The sequence below is a fragment of the Pleurodeles waltl genome, chromosome 4_1 (assembly GCF_031143425.1).
Source record: "Pleurodeles waltl isolate 20211129_DDA chromosome 4_1, aPleWal1.hap1.20221129, whole genome shotgun sequence".
NCBI lineage: Eukaryota > Metazoa > Chordata > Amphibia > Caudata > Salamandridae > Pleurodeles > Pleurodeles waltl.
The window spans coordinates 887,416,897-887,439,569 of NC_090442.1; the positions used below are offsets into that span (position 1 = coordinate 887,416,897).

General features: G+C 44.6%; 1 protein-coding gene across 1 annotated transcript in view; it reads right to left on the reverse strand.

Moving 5' to 3' along the window:
• Positions 1-22,673, reverse strand: part of RELN (reelin) — a 1,304,886-nt gene that overhangs the window by 449,433 nt on the left and 832,780 nt on the right. Inside the window, exon 21 of the mRNA XM_069229640.1 lies at positions 763-955. Coding sequence (XP_069085741.1) covers positions 763-955 — 193 coding nt within the window. The remainder of the gene's footprint in view (positions 1-762; positions 956-22,673) is intronic.

A 22,673-nucleotide genomic window follows, 5' to 3' on the forward strand; every position in this document is an offset into this window, starting at 1 on the left:
ACGTACCTGAAAGGACAAACCTCACTGACTGACCAGTGGTCTAGGATGTGACAAGTCTAACAAAATGTTCATCAAAAATGGTGCCAATGATTAGTAGGTGTCATTCTCAGTGGACTACTCATGGATAGGGGATCACTTCAGGGCTGAGGGGAGAACTGATCATGAGATCCAAGGTGCAGGGCTGGGAGGTTTTACAGTTTCCCACTTTGGATTGCCGATACACGCTTGATGCTTATGTTCGCTGCTCTTGTACGAGGCGGTAATGAAGTGATCATTAGACGTCCCTATCAACAGCAAATAATCCAATATAATCCAATATCAGCCTGTGAGCATACAGTTTGTATGTCTTTAGCATCACCAAAGCCAATTCTGTGCTGATGAGGCAACCATGTTAGGTGACAGAAAACCTCTTAGGAGCCTATTGGTGCGCAACAAGCATTTGTTTTTTTACAGCTCAAGAACACAACTTCTACACAATCAAATTCAGTGAGAGGGTTGATCAACATGTGGTTGAGACAGTGTCCCTCTCTCCGTAGGCCTCCTTCTTAAAACGTTTTTCTGTTGATCACATACGTTCTGGTGAAAGCTGCACTGTAGAAGCAGACTTAAACATCAGGACAGGCTGCCCAAGGTGGAATATGTGCTCGCCAGAAAACACGTTTTACACTGTCATTAGTGGTACAACTACTTCATGGTTGCGCCGCACAAATAAACGTACTCAAAAGTAAAATTCCAAGGAAAAATTGTCTGAAAATGTGTTACCTCTTGCACCAAGTGCCAGGTGAGGCCGTGGTTTGTCGAGTACTCTAACATCACTTGGTTGTCCATGTGAGGTGTGAACCGCTCTCCACAACCCATAACAAGGTTGAACTGGATCATATACGATGCTCCAATCTGCATGGACTGAGTTTCCACGTAGCGCGTGCTCGTTGCTAGCTTGGAATCTCCTGTGAAGCTGAGCGACATGGTGGAACGAGTTATTTCAATGCAAGTCAATACAGTTATAGACTTCCAGTTACAGAAACACGGTGTGCATAACAGAACACTGCTTGCAGGAAGTAAACAACAATATTACAACCTTCTGTGTCATAGTAGGAGCATTGTCCATGCTCAAAACGGTGTACAGGTAAAAGAAATAGTGCAGCAAGCATGATGACACACAGTAAACACTACTCACAGTGATGTGTCGACAGAAATATACCTCATTTAATGACATAATATGATTGCTATTTCCAGAGACTTATAATATACAGCAAAGTGGTGAGGAACCACACTATCAGCCGAAAGGTCGAATTGGACTGTGCAGTATCTAAAACATTACTGAAAATTGAGTGCTTAAAATTAGGACAGACTTTTATACTTTATCACAGGAAGATCAGTAGATCGGGAAATAGTGACCAAAAAAGGCTTTAGGAACCACTGGTGTTTATTAAAAATTATTTTCAGTTAACAGCATTTTCTGGTCAAATACCTTTCTTCAGAGTTCTGATCTTCTTTAAACCCAGAGATCCCCAACACGGCCCTCCAAGGACCTTGTGGAATGCAACTCAGGTATGAATTTTCATAGTTCACCCTGGTACCTGCAGAGGTATGGTTCACCTTCAGAGTCATGGATCCAGACAATGGGATCCACTTTCATAACATCTCTTGTGTCTCCTGCTTCTCAACATCTTATTCTCCCTCAGATGCTCTCTTAAAGTGTCTTTTTTATACGAGTAGTAGAAGGGCAACACCCGGAGGCAACCAACTCTCTGGTGAACCTCATACAAAGGTCTACATGCACTTACTCACACTTCGAAAGATTCTCGTTTCCTATCAAACGTTAAGTGTATAAAAGCAACAATCAAAATCGCAATCTCTGATGCTCATGAACTAGGAGGGCAATTAAAAGGAGAATCCATAAGACCTCGTCTTTTAACTTTCTATTGCATCAATTGCAAATTCATTACACAGCAAATACTCCCACTGCAAACTAAAGAGGCAAACAAAATGTACATCTGATAAAAGGTTCATCTTGATCTAGCTCTCTGCTCAGGAGTCTTAGATAGATCATGAAGAATTACATTAAAGTAAGCATTGTTTAAACGTTTAAAACGTGAGTTCTCTGACATTTCATTCACAAAAAACATTGGGACTGGCTGTCACATTACAGCAGGAGTTGCCAATCTTGGAAAGGGAGAACCAGGTTCGAGTGTTGGCGTCGATTCAACTTCTGTGATTCTGGGCAAATCACGTAATCTTCCTGTGTCTAACAAACAGGCATTGGCAAAGCCAATAGGTGTTTTCTATGAGAGCTATTGGATTTGACAATGTTTTTTAGCAATGCTGTACAGCACCGCAGATGCTTTGCACTATGGCTAAAACTAATTTTAAAAAGCTCTATGATGTACCCAGGTCTATTGTGTTTTTTAAAGTGTATAGATAGATGCATTATATCCATTTATTTTAGCGTTATTGTTATTATTTTATATAGCCATGCAGCAAAGCAGTCACGCTGCTATAGAGCTTGGCACCAAATCATTGCCAAAGTCAGCAATACCCATACTGTACTAAATGAACAAAAAGGCAATGGCAGAGCCAAGGGTCTCAAAGTAGAGACCTACTGGATTTGCCAATTTTTTTTAGTTCTTTGCACAACATCCCTGTGAAGCTGAGCAAATCAACTAATCTTCCCAAGAGTAAAAAGGAAAAAGACTATGAAATTTGGCAAAAAGTCCTATCACATATAGAAAGCAATTGTGCCCATGTCATTGTCTTATTGACAAAATACATATGGAAGCAGATAACATCTGTTCTCACAATAAAAGCAGATAACGTTTGTTGTCACTATAAACATCAATTTTAAAGGAGAAAATGGCTTCTTTGAAGTGTGTGTTGCATAGAAAAACATAGCTACAAATGCCAAAAAGGCTCAACAAGGACAACAGGGAATAAGAAGAAATGAAAGTAGTATCTCAATCACAGCGCAATCAGCAGGAGGACAGCAATCAAGCTAAAGCAATTAGTACTTGGTCCACGCTCCAGCTGAAAGAAGAGGAAGTGAAGCCAGCAGGCACTGGCTAATTGGAAGTTAGCAAATAAGAGTGCCAATGAAGACAAGAAATATTAAACAATGGGTGGGCTGCAAGCCCTTGTTGTACACAATATATCTTGCAAACGAGATTGCATGCAACACATGTGCTTCCTCAGGTGAGACCTATAACTGATTGTGACATTGTGTAATGTAACTGGTGCTCATGTAAAGTGCTCCAATACCTTTGGATCAAGATGCAAACTTTTTATTTTTAGCCACAAAGTAAATGTATATTCTATAAGGTTTTGTTACAACTTGAATGAATTGTGGGTCAAAGGCCGTCAAATTTCTGCTTATAGTTTCCGCATAACTATTTCAATATCAATACTGAATTAATAAACAAACAATTACTTTCAGAATACCTCTTGCAGGCGCCGTGAGTTGGTACCATATTCCTCACCTGTGTAATAATGTGGATGAAAGAAGTTGAAAGGTGATCAACTAAAGTACAGACCCCTCTATGGAAATATGCAGAGTAGGCATTTCTGAAGAGGAGTTTGAAATTCAGGGGTAAGGGTTTCTTTTACGAGTAACGTGTGGCGAGGACTGTTACATTTTAGTCTGTGAAAGAGGGGCTAAGGAAAATGGAGTTATAGATGTATCCTACCAACTGACTGAATAAAAAAATATCATCAACAACCACAAAAGCAAGTGTAAAAGCTGTGTGGAGAAAAGAAATAAAAACATTATCATAAATGTGTGTTGACCCATTCGTTGAGGAATTAGAAACGTTCTCCAGCCAGACGGTGAGATCTCTGAATAGAAAGCCACAAATCAAAGTCAAGAGAAGTGAGCAAATAATGCCTAAAAATACAGGTACATCAACGGGCTTAAAAGTACCCAATAATACAGTTAAGAACTAATACTCAGGACTAGCAGGATGAGTTAAGAAAGGCATAAAAAATTTGGCTACATCTGCTCTCCTACAAATACGATCAGTTCCCAGATAATGGGTGACACGCTATAAAGGACAGGTATAAAGCAGTGGGTGGATCTATGTGTGAATCGTGTCTATTGAGATAAAATAAGATCCATATTTACATTCAAAATAATTGCATATATATATATATATATATATATATATATATATATATATATATATATATATATATATATATATAACAATAACAGGCAAGACAGCAGATATGGAACTCATCCGAAAATCTTGCAAACTAGCATCAGAAGAACCCCTTTTTCAGGGTGGTCCTTAAAACAATGTCCTTTCTAATCTTTCTTTTTCGGGTACCCTTTCATATGCCAGTGGCAAAAGTTGTAGTGAGTAAATTAAATGCACTCTTTTTGTATAAAATCCAATGACGTTTTATACCTGGTGAACAAATGATTTCATGTGTGTGTGCCAGCATGCACATTTTGGTAATAAACACAGGCTATAGACAATCTCCATGTTAAACCAATACAGATACATTAGAAAAAACAACCTAACAGAGTTTCTAAAGGGCTTTGAACATGGGTCACTCAATATCCATATGCCGGGGTACTGGAAGTGTTAGTAACATGCAACAGAAGGCAACAGAAAACAGTGATCAAAGTTAATGGATTACAGCTCAATCTGAAACTGAAGCTGAATCTGAACTAACTGAAGTGATGCTAATCAAACTGAGAGATGGACAATATTTGTTATAAAAAATGTAACGGGGACACCACCCGTTAAAATGAACTTGGTATTTTAAACGGATTACCAAGACTGGAAATAGGTCCATCAGAACCCTTTACATCTACAGCAAAATCACCTAACCAGAAATCTTAAAATACATCCCAAAGGCCACCACAATAATATTATAAAGAAGCCCTAGTAATATCTGATGCAAAAATAAACAAATGTCAGTGAAGGTGGAACTAACAGCCACAGTCCTTCTCTATGTACTGCAACAAACAAACCATCCACACCACACTTCCCTCTTCTTGCTCCCTTTACAGCCAATGATGCTGACACAAGGTTTCGAACCATGTTCAGTGGCCTATCTATAAGAATTCATACCAGCACTCACTACCAACTACACTAATATGCTGACAAGTATTAGTCGTTGACCTCCTGAAACATTGGTTAGTACAACCTCCCCAAAACACCCCGTTGCAGACTGAAACCGTATCACAAACGTACCCTTCTGAACCAAATTTCGATTTAAAAAGCACCTTTCTTGAAACACCTATTGCTCTTGTGTAGATTGCTAAAACCTACCCCGTGATCAACAGTCTCGTGGCAAGACCTATGTGAGTACTCAACTGCCCATATGAGAACCACCTTAGGTTTTGATCCATCAATCTCTGAGAGCACACCTTGTACACAGTGTACCATCAAATCCATAAAAGTATTTTGTGATGAAGAGCAGATGTGACTGAAAATACACTGGGATAGGTCCAACTGTGCATCAGCTCTGTTACTGTACCTTATCACCAAATGGACATAATCATTTTGCTGCATTTATTTTGCTTATTGTTACATGCAAATAACACCAAGGCCTTTCAGGTATAGCAGCGCAAAGCAAAAATGTAAATAAACAACTGTGTCATCATAATCATTATACTGGAACTTTCTCCATCGTCTACCTCCCACAACATCTGCCGTGCACTGCTACCTCAGTCCCGACTGAACAAACCGGTTGTGTTTGAACACATACCATAAAGCCAGGTCTTGTGGCATGCCTAAGAGGTTGTGAAGTGGCATGCCACACGTTACCAAAAACAAATAACAGAAATGGATTCCCAAACGTATTTGCATGGGTATGCTTACTTGCATGCAACCTAACCCATTTTCAGGAATGTTGGTTTTGCACTTGTACCTGGTAAGCATCCATGGAGAGCATTGGCACAGACCTCCAGGCTCTACTGAAGATCAATGGCAACATGTAGTAATGGTCACAGGTCTATAATACTGAAATGTTTTTTTTTCTTTGGCCGATTGTAAACCCTCTGTTTCATTCAGACTTTGAAGGGCATATGAAATTATTCATTTTGGGGTGTCTTGGTCCAGCTTGCCTTGTGCAAGGCAGGAACCCATTGCAACCGGGCTAGTGTCGGATTGGGTTCCAGTCCGGGGTGTTTTGGTGTATAAGTTGGGGTCAAAATATGCTGAGTAGTCAACTACAACTACTGTTTCTTTTATCTTATAGAAGGCCCTTGCACACTATGGAAATCAAATTAACAATTCCCCTGTCTGATAAATTTGGGAATCTCTCTTAATGGTATTCCGATTGTGTCAAACAGTGAAGTTCTTGGTATATAGGCAACAGTAGGTAACCATTCCAAGAAATGAGCTCATATGAGCTAAATTAGTGGATCGGGCCTCATTTAGTGCTGCTACTTTGGTTGACACCAGTTGCCTTCTTCGGCATGAGACAATTTGGCAAAACAATGCGAGTTCATCCTTTTCCACCTCACACTTGTAAGCATTTAGACTGAGGCCAGCTGCATCTAGCCCTACGCACACTTCTGTCAGCACTGCATCATGTTCTTTTTTTCGTGTGACCAAAAATGAGGATGGCCTCATTGTACTTAAAACAATTTAAATGGTTTGAATGACCCTATGCATGGTACCTTGAAACATTTCAGTAACTAATGATTCCCTGAAGCTACGAAACTTACATTGGTACAATCCCTCGTGTGTGGAGAAAGTGATGAAGTGGTAAGATTGCCAGTTGAGTTCCAGTTGAGTACACTTGGACAATTGAGGCAACTGATCATGTGAGGTACTCTCTCTCTCACGTTGGCAGTATTTGGAATCTGTATCTCAACACACATACATATCCTGTTTGAGTTCTTCTTGGGAAGAGTTGCAGTGGCTGACATCAGTTGAGCTGCATCAAGTGCTTGTTCAAAGATATCTTGATCTAGCAAGGTTTTGATCTCTTCATCTTTTTGTCAATAGATGCGCTGGCAGTGGGTGCTGATTTTGGGCTACTGAACGGATTCCTTCTTTTATATGGAGAATGATATGCAAGTTGTCAGTTTTTCTAGTCTTACGGCCAGTGCTGGGCAGAAATTGATACTGAGATTACAAGATGAATGCCATTGCTATAAGCCCCATTAGTTCTGCTCTGACATAACTGAGCACAACGTTTTTTCTCGTGTGATGTTGTTTAATATGTGTGGCTTCATAGAAGTTTCCAAGATTTGTCACTGGGAATCAAGCACTCAATGGAATAAAGTCCACATTGGAGGAGGACAGTGTCAATTTGCATACATCTTGTCAAACTCAGAGGCACACATAATGTTGCGCCTAGCTCTGCTGTCCAGCACAAAGATGGCCGTGTTGTGACCTACTTGTAAGGCAATCGATGCTGTCTTGTTTATTTTCATTTGTAAAACACATACACTTGCTTATACTCAGAATGTGGTTGCTATTGCCAGAGCTGGGGTAATACTGCACCATTACAGGTGAGGAGCCCATATAATGAAGACAGAGACCACAGCAATAGCATATTTGGTGGCTTTTGGACACTAGTAATTGTCTCTTATCTCAAAGATTCTCTACATGTACATATTAGGTGCACCGGCTTAATCCTCCTTCTCCTTCCAGGTTCCTAATTGCCTGCATGCTTTATGGTTTAGGAGTAAGTTTGGGGCATTTTAAATTAGTTTAGCAGGGTAGAAAATTATTTTAGTATTATTGTGTGAAATGTAGTGACTTAGCAACCTTCAATGAACCACAAACAGATACCCTCTTTATTTTAAGGTCGAGTGCAAGTTCTCTGAGTTGTTATAATCTATCTGTGGGCTTTTAACCATGCCCACCGCACGCCCATCACTATCACTCATTCATGGGCTTGGCTTTCAAAAATCCTTTGTTATCATTGGTAAATGCTTTATGTTTGTCCCTCCTTGGGGCAGTTTTGAGGCAGTTTTTTCTGCCTTGGCCATTGCCCCTATTACATGGATAACTGCACGTTTGCCAATACATTTGACTGTGAGCAAACTTCTTGATCCTTTTGTGTCTCTCCTTTGCACTCATGCTCATGGTGGCCATGGCGATTTGAATCGGCTTGCTTATGTCAACTGTTTTACTTTTCATTTTCAATTTATGTGGCAAGAAAAGTCCAGTTAGGAATTTACAATGCTAATAGCTCAAACCCGAGCAAAAGCGTCACCCATTGCATGGCAAATGCTTGTTTAACTTACTGTCCTGACTGCAAGGCCTCAGTGTTCCACTACAACATGCCAAGCGTATAGTCCAGAATATCAGAAGATACAAAACTATCCTTATATACTTCAAGAGAAGAAAGGCCCATACTTAGTTTTCATTATGGCCCATATTTGCAGTGTGAATTTGCTGGGCACATCCCTATTTACCCGAAGGCAGGGACAGCAATCTGGCCTGTGGCAGTGGATTCTTAATGGCTGTGACAGGTAAACTTTATTACAGGCAATAACTAGTCCATTTAAGGGTTCAGTCTTGGAATTACAAACTAATAACTGTCTAGATCTACATACAAAGCTGAAGCAAGCCACCTAGAAACTCTTGCCCATCACTAGAGGCCTCGACAAACAATTCAAGAAACTGTTTCTGATTTTCGCTGTTGTTCACAGTATCCTCTTGGCTGCCATTTGCCAGAAAGGAATTGTAGGAATTATAGTATTAACACAATTGTTTCCAGAGCAGTGAGGATGCATTGGAGCACTGAAACGCCTTTAAAAAAAGCACAAGGCTGGCTGTATGTTCAAAATGGACCAATGCCCAAGGTTAGATTTCCATCAGGGGAAAAGGTGATTAAGAACTTGTTCCGTGTACAGAATACATTTTGGTCTTCAGACATCTCTTAAATCCAGTTCACCCTTACATGTGCAACAAGGTTCAGATGGAAAGGAAATATTTTCAAAAATGAAAATGGCACACCTCATGACACATATGCAGCTCTTTGAACTAGCAGACACAGATCCATTTGATGTAATTAAGGTGGGTATCAATGTAGAGGGTGGGGTTCCAGTAGAAGCGAAGATGTTACCAAAACCAAACTGGAAACACAGGTGGAAAAACACTCTGAAGGGAATATGTCAGATCTTGCCTACCCCAAAAAGAAAGCACTTACTCTGCAGCAACAAAATAATTGTTTTAAAGGCATTTGATGAGGCTATGAAAGAGACTGTCCTTTCAGTACTGAGGGAGCATCAAGTCAATACTAAACTTTGTTCCTAGCAATCATGAGATCTTTGAGGAGACTAGAAGAACAGTACTCGCTGGTGTGTTTGGAACACTGCTATGGATGTTGCCAGAGGAAACTGCTAAATCCATGAGAACAATTTCTCCTCAAGGTTCTACTAAGGGACCTCCTAGAATATGAAAAGGTTGCAGGTAGTGTCCTGTCAAAGGCAGGGCTAGATTTACAGGTATAACAGAGTGTTGCTGTATCTGCCAGGCCACACTGAAGTTAAGGCATTCAAGGCTATATTTATGAATGTGGTCAGACCAGAAAAAGGGTAAAGTGTGTTTTCATTCAGAGTATGTGAACAAGAGCTATATCATCAAACATGTATGCCTTAGATTGTGTTGATTTACATGTGATTGCAAAAGTGTAGTATTAGGAAATTACAACATCTTCAACTGTGGCAGCTGATGTACCCTGAATGGACATTGTAGGAAAGTACCATCTTGCCTGGCATGTTAACCCCCATTTTTACTGGTATGTATGTTTGTTTTTGCCTGTGTCACTGGGATCCTGCTAGCCAGGACCCCAGTGCTCATAAAGTATGCCCTGTATGTGTCCCCGTGTGGTTCCTAACTGTATCACTGAGGCTCTGCTAACCAGAACCTCAGTGTTTATGCTCTCTCTGCTTTTAAAATTGTCACTGCAGGCTAGTGACTAATTTTACCAATTCTGATTGGCACACTGGAACACCCTCATAATTCCCTAGTATATGGTACCTAGGTACCCAGGGCATTGGGGTTCCAGGAGATCCCTATGGACTGCAGCATTTCTTTTGCCACCCATAGGGAGCTCAGACAATTCTTACACAGGACTGCCTCTGCAGCCTGAGTGAAATAACATCCATGTTATTTCACAGCCATTTTACACTGCACATAAGTAACTTATAAGTCACCTATATGTCTAACCCTCACTTAGTGAAGGTTGGGTGCAAAGTTACTTAGTGTGAGGGCACCCTGGCACTAGCCAAGGTGCCCCCACATTGTTCAAGGCAATTTCCCCGGACTTTGTGAGTGTGGGGACACCATTACACGTGTGCACTACATATAGGTCAATACCTATAATAGCTTCACCATGGTAACTCCGAACATGGCCATGTAGCATGTCTAGGATCATGGAATTGTCACCCCAATACCATTCTGTTATTGGGGGGACAATTCCATGCATCCCCGGGGCTCCAGCATAGAGCCCGGGTACTGCCAAACTAGCTTCCCGGGGTTTTCTCTGCAGCTACCGCTGCTGGCAACCCTCAGACAGGTTTCTGCCCCCCTGGGGCCTGGGCAGCCCAGTCCCAGGAAGGCAGAACAAAGGATTTCCTCTGAGAGAGGGTGTTACACCCTCTCCCTTTGGAAATAGGTGTGAAGGGCCTGGGAGGAGTAGCCTCTCCTGGCCTCTTGAAATGCTTTGAAGGGCACAGATGGTGCCCTCCTTGCATAAGCCAGTCTACACCAGTTCAGGGATCCCCTCAGTCCTGCTCTGGCGCGAAACTAGACAAAGTAAAGGGGAGTGACCACTCCCCTGACCAGCACCTCCCAGGGGAGGTGCCCAGAGCTCCTCCAGTGTGTATCAGACCTTTGCCATCTTGGATGCAGAGGTGTGAGGGCACAATGGACAGCTCTGAGTGGCCAGTGCCAGCAGGTGATGTCAGAGAACCCTCCTGATAGGTGCTTACCTTCCTCTGTAGCCAATCCTCCTCTGAGGGCTATTTAGGGTAGTTCCTGTGGGTATCTCACCAGATAACAAATGCAAGAGCTCACCAGAGTTCCTCTGCACTTCCCTCTTCGACTTCTGCCAAGGATCGACCGCTGACTGCTCCAGGATGCCTGCAAATCCACAACAAAGTAACAAGAAGACTACCAGCAACATTGTAGCGCCTCATCCTGCCGGCTTTTCTGACTGTTTCCTGGTGGTGCATGCTCTGAGGGCTGTCTGCCTTCACCCTGCACTGGAAGCCAAGAAGAAATCTTCCCCCTGCCAACACTGGCACCAAACTTCTGCATCACTGGTCCTCTGGGTCCCCTCTCATCTTGACGAGCATGGTCCATGGAACACAGGAGCTGGATCCAAGTGTCCCCGACAGTCCAGTGGCCCTTCTGTCCAAATTTCGTGGAGGTAAGTCCTTGCCTCCCCACGCCAAACAGTAAACCTGTGTACTGCATGAACTGCAGCTGCTCGGGCTTCTGTGCACTTTTGCAAGACTTCCTTCGTGCACAGCCTAGCCCAGGTCCCCAGCACTCTGTCCAGTATTGCCCAACTCGCTGAGTTGGACTCCGACTTCGTGGGACCCTCTTTTGTTGTGCTGAGTCTACCATTGTGCTCAGATCTTCTGAATGCCTGTTTAGGTGCTCTTGTGGGTGCTGCCTGCTTCTGCATGGGCTCTCTGTATTGCTGAGCACCCCCTCTGTCTCCTCCTTCAAGGGGCGACCTCCTGGTCCTTCCTGGGAACTGGCAGCACCCAAAATCCTCAAACACGACTCTTGCAGCTAGCAAGGCTTGTTTGTGGTCTTTCTGCGTGGAAACAACTCTGCATCCTCTAGCACGCCGTGGGACATCTTCTGACCAAAGGAGACGTTCCTGGCACCTTCCGTTGTTGCAGAATCTTTGGCTTCTTCCACCTGGAGGCAGCCCTTTTGCACCTTCATCCGGGGTTTAGTGGGCTCCTCCCCCCCCGGACACTTGTGTGACTCTTGGACTGGGTCCCCTTCCTTTGCAGGTCCTCAGGTCCAGGAATCCATCTTCAGTGCTTTGCAGTCAGTTGTTGTCCTTGCATAATCCCCTATCTCAACTTTACTGTCCTTCTTGGGTAGTAGGGTAACTTTACTCCTACTTTCAGGGTCTTGGGGTGGGGTATCTTGGACACCCTTAGTGTTTTCTTACACTCCCAGCGACCCTCTACACACTACACTAGGCCTGGGGTCCATCCGTGGTTTGCATTCCACTTTTGAAGTATATGGTTTGTGTTGCCCCTAGGCCTATTGTCTCCTATTGCATTCTATTGTGCTCTACAGTGTTTTCACTACTTTTCTGGTTTGTGTGTATATTTTGCGTATATTACTTACCTCCTAAGGGAGTATATCCTCTGAGATACTTTTGGCATATTGTCACTAAAATAAAGTACCTTTATTTTTAGTAACTCTGAGTATTGTGTTTTCTTATGATATAGTACTAAGTGATATAAGTGGCATAGTAGCTTTGCATGTCTCCTAGTTCTGCCTAAGTTGCTCTGCTATAGCTACCTCTATCAGCCTAAGCTGCTAGAACACCTCTAATCTACTAATAAGGGATAATTGGACCTGGCACAAGGTGTAAGTACCACAAGGTACCCACTACAAGCCAGGCCAGCCTCCTACAGACATCTATGCAGCAGTGACCTGGGTTTGTGCATCAGAGCCTATAGATCTATGGAGGCGTAGGGTGTGGAATGATTCTCTTCCAGAATGGGAATGGCTATGTGAACACAGGGTTTGCTCTTCCAAGTTCCTTTCCTCACAGCCTACCCCTGCAGCTCAGGTAGTACTGAAGATTGCCACATGACCTGCAATATCATCTTGAATACACACAAGAACTATGAACTCCCCCAATGCCTTATTGGCTACCTTAAAGCAAGAACTTTGAGAGAGGTAGGAACTCTGAGATTAACTTTAAGGGGAGAAGGAAAAAAGGCAGTGGGGTTCCAGAGTGCAAGTATGGCCATACTTTTCAATTACAGAATGTTACAAAGGAAAACAGAATGCTCGTAATTATGATAATGTAAGGTAAATGTTTGCATAATTTTAGAAATTCATTATCTCGTTTTACCCACGTATTGCCCTTCCCGATACTGCATATGAGATCCATCATCCCATCCTGTCTCCACAAGCAGGCTCCAGATTAAACGCGTTTCTAATCTCCCTTTAAACAGAGTGCTTTTGAGTCCCAAACTTATCTCCTGCCTCCATATGTAAACGGTCCTCGATTTACAGATCGCGCTGTAGGCAAGGGGTGCCCGGAACATCATTAGAGGTAATCCTTTCTCTGCTGGAAATGGGCTCGAGGCTGCCGTGCAGTAGAATGATTTATAGCACACTGACGAGTCTGCTGGTAATCAAAAGGCAATTGTGACTGGCGGTCTCAGGAGAAGCACTGCCAGGGCAGCCAAGCTTCCAGGAAGCCATGAGCTCGGAAATGACAACCAAATGGCCCCACAGCTGGGATCAGCCAACGACAATTAATTTAACTGCTAGCCATTTGCTACAGAACTGGTGGAAGTTCAAAAATTTCCCTGGAGACCAGCAAGGGCGTCGAAGGGTACAGTAGTTCATGGCTTGGTATGTATCTGCATAGAACTCTGCGGCATCCTAGGGCCGTTCTCCAGGGCACGAGAAAGATAAACTCTCTATCACGCTTCCTCTATAGTTGCCAATACCTCGGTTAAACGCATAATCGCATACTAGTATGTGCCATGATTAACCATAGTTAGTCATTTATAAACCACTCGATTACCGGGGTTATGAAATTCCATAAATAAGGTTAAAGGTCACCAGATGGATCTATGGTCGCCATACTCCAGTTCTGAGCTTTTTACTTACACATCATTGTTTTCAGGTGTGTTACTTCAATTGGATCATCTAAGGTGAACCAGGACTACAACTCCCAGGATTCACTTGGTTGCTAAAGTAATCCCCGGGAATGGATTTCTTCTGCTAAACAGGTACAAGTCCATTTATAGTGCGGTATATTGTACCGAATATCTGGGGTGCAATGTGAGGAAGCAAAGACTCAGCATTACTTTTTTGTTTGCTGTTTGAGGGCTCTAAAATGTGTTTACCAAAGTAATGAGGGAGTGAGATCACGAAAAAGTTTCCCTTTTTTAAAAATCTGATGTAATTTTGAGGTCGAGCATGGCACTCTATTTTAATGAGCGGTGAATACTTACCTGTCCTTGTTAAACTAGTGCATACTGAGTTCAGAGGCTCATTATCACTGACAGGGCGCTCTCTCTGCTGTTCCCACAACCTACCTTCTTTCGTATGAGAGATGATCGGAAACTCAAATAAGGCCGCCATAATGTTCTTGTTAATAAAACCCCTATGGTGCTGTTCCTGGAGCCCGCAGGGAATGAGCTATTTATTTTTCTTGATGGTTTTCTACAATTATTGTGCTTTTGCTTTCTCCGAGTGAATGTATCTGTGCCAATTAAAGCCATGGTAGTCTGCAGATGCCCATCAGGTTTTGAAGAAACTATGTTGTATTCAGGGCTTTGATCGTGACCTTGAAAATTAAGCTACTGTCCTCATGCATGAAAAGTACAGCATTGCAATGACCAGCAGAGTTCACTATTCACGAATATTTTGAAAACATAGGGTTATATCCTTCAGCGTTATGTCTTCCTAAGCAGTGTAAGCTTCAATTAACATCCAGAACATTGAACGACAACCTAATTTCCATCTGTGGAATGTATATATAGAAGTGACAGGAAATTGCATCTTTCTCACCTGTAAATATAACACGATGTTCTTAACAAAATAAATGAATATATTGAGTGGAATAAAAATTGTATTTTCATTAAGAGCTCTCATGCTAGGTAAGTCTCCAGCGGATTGGTGAAGCAGAACAATGGCCATTGGGACATGCCTCCACAACAGCAAATTGGGTCACATTGCCACCTTTACCCCCTGGAAGTCTACAGAGGAAGAGAGAACTGTAGAATAGAAAGTGGCCCCAGATGTGGACAAAAAGGGTGGTACTTGAAGGCGGAAGAGCCCTGCTGTAAAAGATTCCTCAGAGGAGGGGTACATTTAGTAGCAGAGAGAGTGAGCAGCACACAAGGGAGAGAGCAAAATGGGGAACGGGGGAGGGGAGAAGCGTATGATGGAGAGAGATGGGAAACACGTGTACTCTCATACAGTGCATAAGCAAAAAGAAAAATAGATTAATACAAGTGAATAGTTAAAGAGAAGGTCACAATCAAAAGTATAGTAAAGAGGCTGTGCTCCAGGGGAAGGTCAAACACAAGAAGGGGAACGGGCAAGTCACTGAATAACAAGCAAGCAAATTAGAGTGACAACAAAGCCAAATGACTGTAAGCAATAGGCAGGCTGTACACCTGCTGTAACTTTGGTAAGACCAGAATGTCTTTAACACCAGACAGCTTGCACTCTCTGGTGGGCGAGATCTAAAAGTATCAGGGGTAGCAGGAGAAAGCCCACTGGTCTTTCAGAGGCATGGCCACGGCATTAAGGCTAATGAGATGAGCATCAAATAAGGTTAACTACTTAAGATTAACTATTTGACAATCAATCACCCACATTTGCAGGGACATGTTTTGGTCTGCTCAAGACTCTTGAGAAAATCTTGGCAAAGAAAACAGTAGTTTATGCCCTGATTATGTCCAGGCTTAACTACTGTAATGTTCTGTATCTCGGAGTGACACAGTTTTGAATAAAGAGACTCCAATAAGTGCAGAACTCTGCTGCATATCTCCTATTGAACCTCCCAAAGTGTGCATCTATTGCAGCAGCACTTGAGAAGTTGCATTGGCTCCTGCTGAAGCAGAGATCTTCTTTTAAAGCCCTATATTACTACTATAAGGCACTTGCCAACAAAGGTCCACAGTACCTCCAATCCTTTATCAAAGCCTATGTACCATCCAGGAATTTAAGATCAGCAGATAGCCTGTTGGCTAGTGTTCCCAAAGTGAAGAAAACTCGCATTGGTGGCAGCTCTTTCAGATATTTAGCACCTTAACTCTGCAATGCTCTTCTCCTTGCAGTTCGTCAGGCTCAGTTTTTGGAAAAAAACGTAAAACGTTTTTTTTGTTTACTTCTGGCTGACTCTGCAATAACTAATGCATTGTTTAGCTTGCGGGAGCTTTTATCTAGTGCTGGGACACTTTGTTTGAAGTAGCTACGCACTTTTATAAACTGCATTATTGTTATTATTAAGATTATCTCTGTCCTCAAACTTTTGGTAATTACATTTGGGATTCCAGTGCCATCAAGCAGGGGACATGAAAGGACAGCATGGCTAAGCAAGATGGCCATCTAGTCGTGCTTCCTGGAGCTCAAGCCAGCTAGCTCAACATCCAACATAATTCTGTGGCCGCTGCGAGCACAATTATCCCTCATGAGTCAGGGTTAACCCCCTGTCACATTCCCAGTCTTTCCTAGCAGTGAAGGTGGATCCGGAGCTCCTGAGCTGTGGGGACTTGTGGGAGCAGCAGTGAGTGCGGGCCGCATTCTGGATGCTCTAGGCCTGTGTGACGGTGGGGGCTTGTGTGCAGGGTCACCAGTGAGCTGTAATCTTCTGCCTCGTGCGGTCCTCGAAGTGGCCCTGGGCCAGGGTGATTGAAGTGGCCCAAAAAAGACTGAGGTGTGGTTCCTGAGAGGAGGGTCAGGCCTGAGGTGATTCGAGCCTGCTGCAGAGGAACCAGGCGCCGCAGCTGCCGACGGCACCATGGGGCCTCTGGTGGTATCAGTGATGCTTTGGATCCCACTGGGCAGCACTTCCAGTGGCACCCTATCGGCGGGCCTGGTAAAGACTGACCTGGAGGCTGCGTGACAGAGGACACAGCGGGGAGGTCCGAATGTGCTCTGCTTTCCCCGTAGTGGCCATAGCAGCTCTGTGAATGGGGCCCCGGCTGCAGACTTACTCATCGACAGCAGTGGTGTGTTTGTGACCACAAGCAGGTAAAGGCCCGGAGGGGTAAAACCAGGAGAATTACCCCGCATGACAGACAGAGCTATCTCAGGGCAGCGTGCATTCTCATGGACGCAGTGGCCTAAGAAGGCAGTCAGCACACTGGGTGAATCACTAGCATGCATACCAGTGAAAGGGAAAGGGGAAAGATTTGTGCCCTTCTGCCCTCTGGGTGTGCTGCCAGGGGACAAGCTGTGAGATATGGGGCCCTTCATTCCCGTTGTTGATGGTGGCCACGTGGTGCACACTGAGCAAAACGTGCTACTGGACTGATCTTTAGTAGAGGGGGAAGACTTGAGACCTCCTAGCTTTAGTGAAGAGGAAACCACTTGAGTGTGACTGTGGGGTGCTCTGGACACCAGCTGTTAAATCGTACACCGTTACGGTGGAGCTGCAGCCTGTGAGCCCCTCCACTGCTGTGCGTGATTGCTTCATTAAGCCATTAGCTCTCCACCTGCAGAGGGCCCAACAGAGGTGGATCCCTGCCTTTGAGGATCTGGAGTAGGCCTCTGCAGTAAAAGGGGTACTGGGTGCGGTATAGCAGCACCATTTTTTGGGTGGGCACAGATCACAAAGGATAAGCCTGCTAAGACCGTGCAGGCCTACAAAAGAGAGAATTATGCCCACCCACTGCCACAGGCAGGCGCTGTGGGGGAGCAGGTGAAGCAGGCCATCCCTGTGAGCCCAGGGCTCCTACAATGGCAGACATTCTGGTGGAAATAAAAGGGTCCCATGAGGCCATGTTAGTAAAGATGGATATGGGAGCAATCGAGATGTGCCTGCTTCGAGCAGGCTTTCATACTATATTGGAGAGGGTCTCTGAGGCTGATAGACATGTCACCGAACACCAGTGGGAGGTGGCGCACCTGAAAATGACAGTGACAGTGCTCCAGGCACACTCAGCACATATGGAAAACAGAATAGAGAATATGAAGGGGTGCTCCAGAGGAACAACCTCCATTTTGTGGGCTTCACCAAATGGGCAGAGGGGCAATCTGCAGAATGGGTCCTAGAGGAGTAGAATTTGACCGCACAGAAATCACAGTGCCTCTCTAAATTCTTCACTATAGAGAGTGCTCATCACACGTTGGTGCCCGTGCCTAGACCTGGTGTGCCGCCTCGCGCCATTATTGCCTGGCTATTTAACTTCAGGGATGATGATGGGATTTTGCAGCATGTCCGAATCCATGGGGCCCCCCAGTTTGAAGACAGTGATATTGTGACGTTTCTGGACTACACCCTAAAAATGCAGCAGCGACGTAGGGACTTTATGCCTACCAAGAAACAGTTGCGGGAGAGTGACCTCCACTATAGCCTCATGTTCCCTGCGAAAGTGAGGGTGCAACATGAGGGTAAAGTTCATTTCATTGTCACCTCAGAGGAGGCTAATGACTGGCTTGATATGCTGGGTGGAGTTCCACGGAAGCCACACTCTAACCTCAGGAAGGATAGTAGTGGTGCAAACCGCCAAACAACAAGATCACACAGACATTCTGTAAGGCTCTGTGGCGCTGTCTGGTGCCTGACAAATTGGGAAAATCCTGGTCTGCCCAGACAGCACTCTAGAGTACTCCAAGTGTATGCCGAACACACATGGATCATTTCAGGGACCCTGAGGGGCCCATGGCTATGTGGGGCTAGAATGATCCCAGAGAGGAGTTGGACCAGGAGTTCATAACTTTCCGTCTCTCTCTGTGCCTTAACATTTCTTCATCCTTTTGCAGCTTCCTGTTCGTATTGCTGGAGATAGTTCTGGGAAAGTTACTCCAACTTAATCTTTGAAAATATGTTGATGTGGGGGGTATTGGTTGAGGTTCATTTATTTTTTCTATTGTGTGTTTTTGCCTTGTACCAGTGATTCACAGGATGACTGCTGGTGGGAGACCACAGAGGGTTGCGGTCCCTTTGGAGTGGTTTGATCGCCCCTGGCCTTGCCGCCCTGGTGGGATGCTGGACCCTCAGCTCAATGCGGTTAGGGAAGTTGAGGCCTTGGCCACTAGAGAAGGAATGAGGTGCTGGGACTTCTGTCTTGGCCCAGATGTTCATGGCGTTTTTGCTTGAATTCACTGCCTATGGGTGGGGGAGTTTATAAGCTTTTCTTGTTGTGGATGGTTGTATGTGTGGTAGATGGGAATGGGCTCTATGATATGTGAGGAAGACGACTGACTTGCTGCACAAATGAAGGGGGGAAGGTGGTGTATGAATGGAACATTGTGGGACTTGGCGTTCATGTCCTGCTGGTGCAATGGCCACTGCCTGGAAGTTTTCAACATGGAATGTTCGGGTTCTGGAACAACCTGTCAAACGGCACAGAGTTCACTCCTATCTTAGGTGCTATGGTGCTTCCATGGAGTTTTTGCTGGAGGCACACACCTGGAGGGACTGCGTCAAATGAATTGAGATAGAGGTGGAATGGTCAAATATTTGTGACCTCCTACTCCAGCTATGCCAGAGGGGCACTCATTTGGATTGCTCCTGAAACTCCTTTTATTGCTAAGGGTGTGAAACTGGATCCTGAGGGAAGGTATGTGATTGGCTCAGGGCGTTAGATGCTAGAGACATATGTTTGGTGAATGTGCTTGCCCTTATGTGGATGATGCTGAATTCTTTGGGTAAGTGTTGGGTGTGCCTGTAGATCATGTTGGTCCTGAGGTGCTGATGGCTGGGGATCTGAACTGTGTGCTAGATGATAACTTTGACCGTCTCCCTCTGAGTGTAGACACCAAGCCCACAATGACAAGTACGCTGAGGGCAGATATGATGGGTCTGAGACTGCAGGATGTATAGAAGGTGTGTTTCCCTCAGGGCAAAGTATATTCATGCTTTGTGCCTGCCACAAGTATGCAAAGCCATTTGGAATGTTGCTTGCTGTCTGCTGCCATGATCCAGTTTGTGGTGGATGTTTCCTATCTGATGCGTTATCTGTCCCTCCATTCCTCCTTGTTGGTTTCATTTCAGATGGACAAAGAGGCCCCCAGCATGCTGTTATGGAGGATGAGGGTCTAGACGTTTTCAGACCTGGTCTTTGCACAGGTAGAGACTGAGGTGCTGGATCATTATTTTGAAGAGAACAGGGGTAGCATGATGGTGAGATGACATGAAAGTGGCCCTGCACTGAGAGTGCCTGAAGGTATGTTATGGTGTGAAGCAACAACTATTCAGGACACTGGATGTTAAGGAAAGGAAACTTAGCTTCTCGGAGGAGAGTACGGTTGAGCAGCCACAGCATCTGCCTGAGTGGAAAGAGTGTAGACTAGATTTGCTAGAGATATGGGACAGACTGGATAAGTTTGTCAGCACTGATTATAGACTGTGCCTTTAGATGGAATGTGATAAGGCCATCAGGATGCTTGCTATGGTATTTTGCAGTAAAACACAAGAGTGCCCCGGTGGTGGAGGTTCAGAATGCTTTGGGCAGGTAGGATGCACACAACAGGGTACAATGAAGTCTTCGTGACACATCTGCAGAAGGTTTACGCGGTGCCAACTGATTGCCCACTGCTGGTAGATGATACATACCTAGCTAGTCTACAATTGGTTTCCCTCTCTGGGGATGATAGAGATAGACTGGATGCTCGCATAACTGGGGAAGTAAAAGTGGTAACAATACGGGCTCTAAAGAAGGCTAAGGCTCCGGAAGGGGACACTCTGCAAGCTGAACTGTACTAGCATAGAGCAGGTGGGTTGGCGGACAGGTTATTAGAGGTGTATAACAAGGTATATTAGAGCGGGTGCTCCCAACCTCTTTGAGGGAGGCTTTTATTGTCATGTTGCCTAAACTGGACAAGGATGCCGTGGAGGTGACATCCTACCACCTACTTTCGATGCTCAAATCTTATGTAAAAATCCTCAGGAAAATCTTGGCATCTCGGCTGCTGGTGCACGAGGATCAATATGGATTGAAACCACGTTGGACTACCCTATGTAACTTAAGGAGACTGTTATTGGTCATTCACCCCCCGTTCTGAAGAACAATGAATGTGCACTGGTGCTACTTGATAATGAACAAGCATTTGATTCCTTGTTGTGGGAATTCTTATGGAAGGTCCTGTGAAAGGTTGGTATTAGTGAGCGGTACATTAAATGGCTGCAGTTGTTATACAGCACCCCTCTGGCAAGAGTGAAGGTGGGTGGGGCGGTGCTTTTCTGCATATTGGGGGACAAGATAGGGCTGTCCGTTGTCATCCTTGCTTTTTGTGCTGGCGATAGAGCCCCTGGTGAGCCGGTTGTGTACTGTGGCGCAGAGTTAGGGAATGCATATTGAGGGGACCACCCATGTGGTCTCCTTATACGCTGTTGATGCATTGGTCTACCTGCATCAGCCAACGTACTCAGGTCCCATTATGCTGGCTGTCCTCACTGAGTTTGGCAAAATATCAGGGTTAAATGTTAATCGCACCAAGTATGAGCTGTTCCTGCTATAGGGATTGGCTGACAAGCCATTACAAGATCTACCTCAATTGGACCTTCCCTGGGAGAAGAAGGGTGTATGGTATCTTGAGATTAGAATTACAAGGGGCTATGGCCTAAAGTGAAATTCTGGCATACTCTCCAGTTGTTTTTGACCGGTAGGCTGGCGCTGGTATAAATAATAGTACTGGCAAGCTGCCTATATGTATTCCAAGAGACTTTTTTCAAGATCCCTAAAAAATTATTTGTGGAATTAGATAAACCGATTATAGACCTGCTATGGGTCTAAGGGAGGAAAAGGGTTAGCATAGCCTTCCTCAAGTGCCCATGGAAAAGGGGGTCGTGAAATCCCTCATCTGGATCTTTACTACCTTGGGGTGCAGTTACAACATGCAGTACATTGGTTGGACGACAATGGGAATTGGGAGCGGAGATTATTGAGGGGTCCTTGCGAGGGTGTTCCTCTGACTGTGCTTCTACAATGGGGCAGGTGTGTCAAGCATGGGAGAAGGCAGTCAAACTCCTATTGCGGCGGGCCCCTTATGCTCCGGATAAGTGTATCCTGGCATTGCGCCCATTTGCTAGCAATGTGCAGACAAAGTTGGTGTGCTGGTGGTGTGAAACTTTGGAGGACTTATACCCAGATGATAGGTTTATCAGATTGGCAGATACAGTAGTCTTGTTGGCGTTGGGACCTGGCCAGCTCTTGCAGTTTGTGAAATTTGCGCTGACGGCCCGCGGGATATGGCCGCTGTGCTGAGCAGGAAGCTGACTTTCTCCACATGTTCTGGGGATGTCCCAGCCTGGTTACCTTCTTGGAGACGATTTTAAAGTCCCTAAATGTGGTCACAGGGAGGCCCCTTCCTAATGATGATGGGCAAAGTCTTCTGGGACTGATCCCAACAAAAAACAAGAAGCTAAGTAGGAGGTTCCTCCTTTTGGGCCGGGTGCTAGCCAAGTGCAGAACAGCCATTAGATGGATGTCTCCTGTTGCACCAAAAGTAGCTGATTAGCTGAGAGAGATAACTGAATGGACGGTGCCTGAAGAAAGTCACATGCGGAGGACACAATACGAACAAGGAACAATAAACTTACTGATGACCTGCAGGCTTGAGAAGCAATGCTTGCTGAGCTCTTGAAATCCTTAGCTCCCCTGCCCCCATGAGTTGAGAGCTCCTGCGTGTGGGGGAGAGGATAAGCTGTTTGACTGCAGAATGTTATTAGGGAGAGCTGACTCTGCCTATAGACAATTACACCTACTCCACCGAATGGCTTTTACCATTGTAGCAGATTTTTTTTCACTGTGCAGTTTGGGATACAGAGACATGTTCTGTTAGAGCCGATTGGGGAGGGGA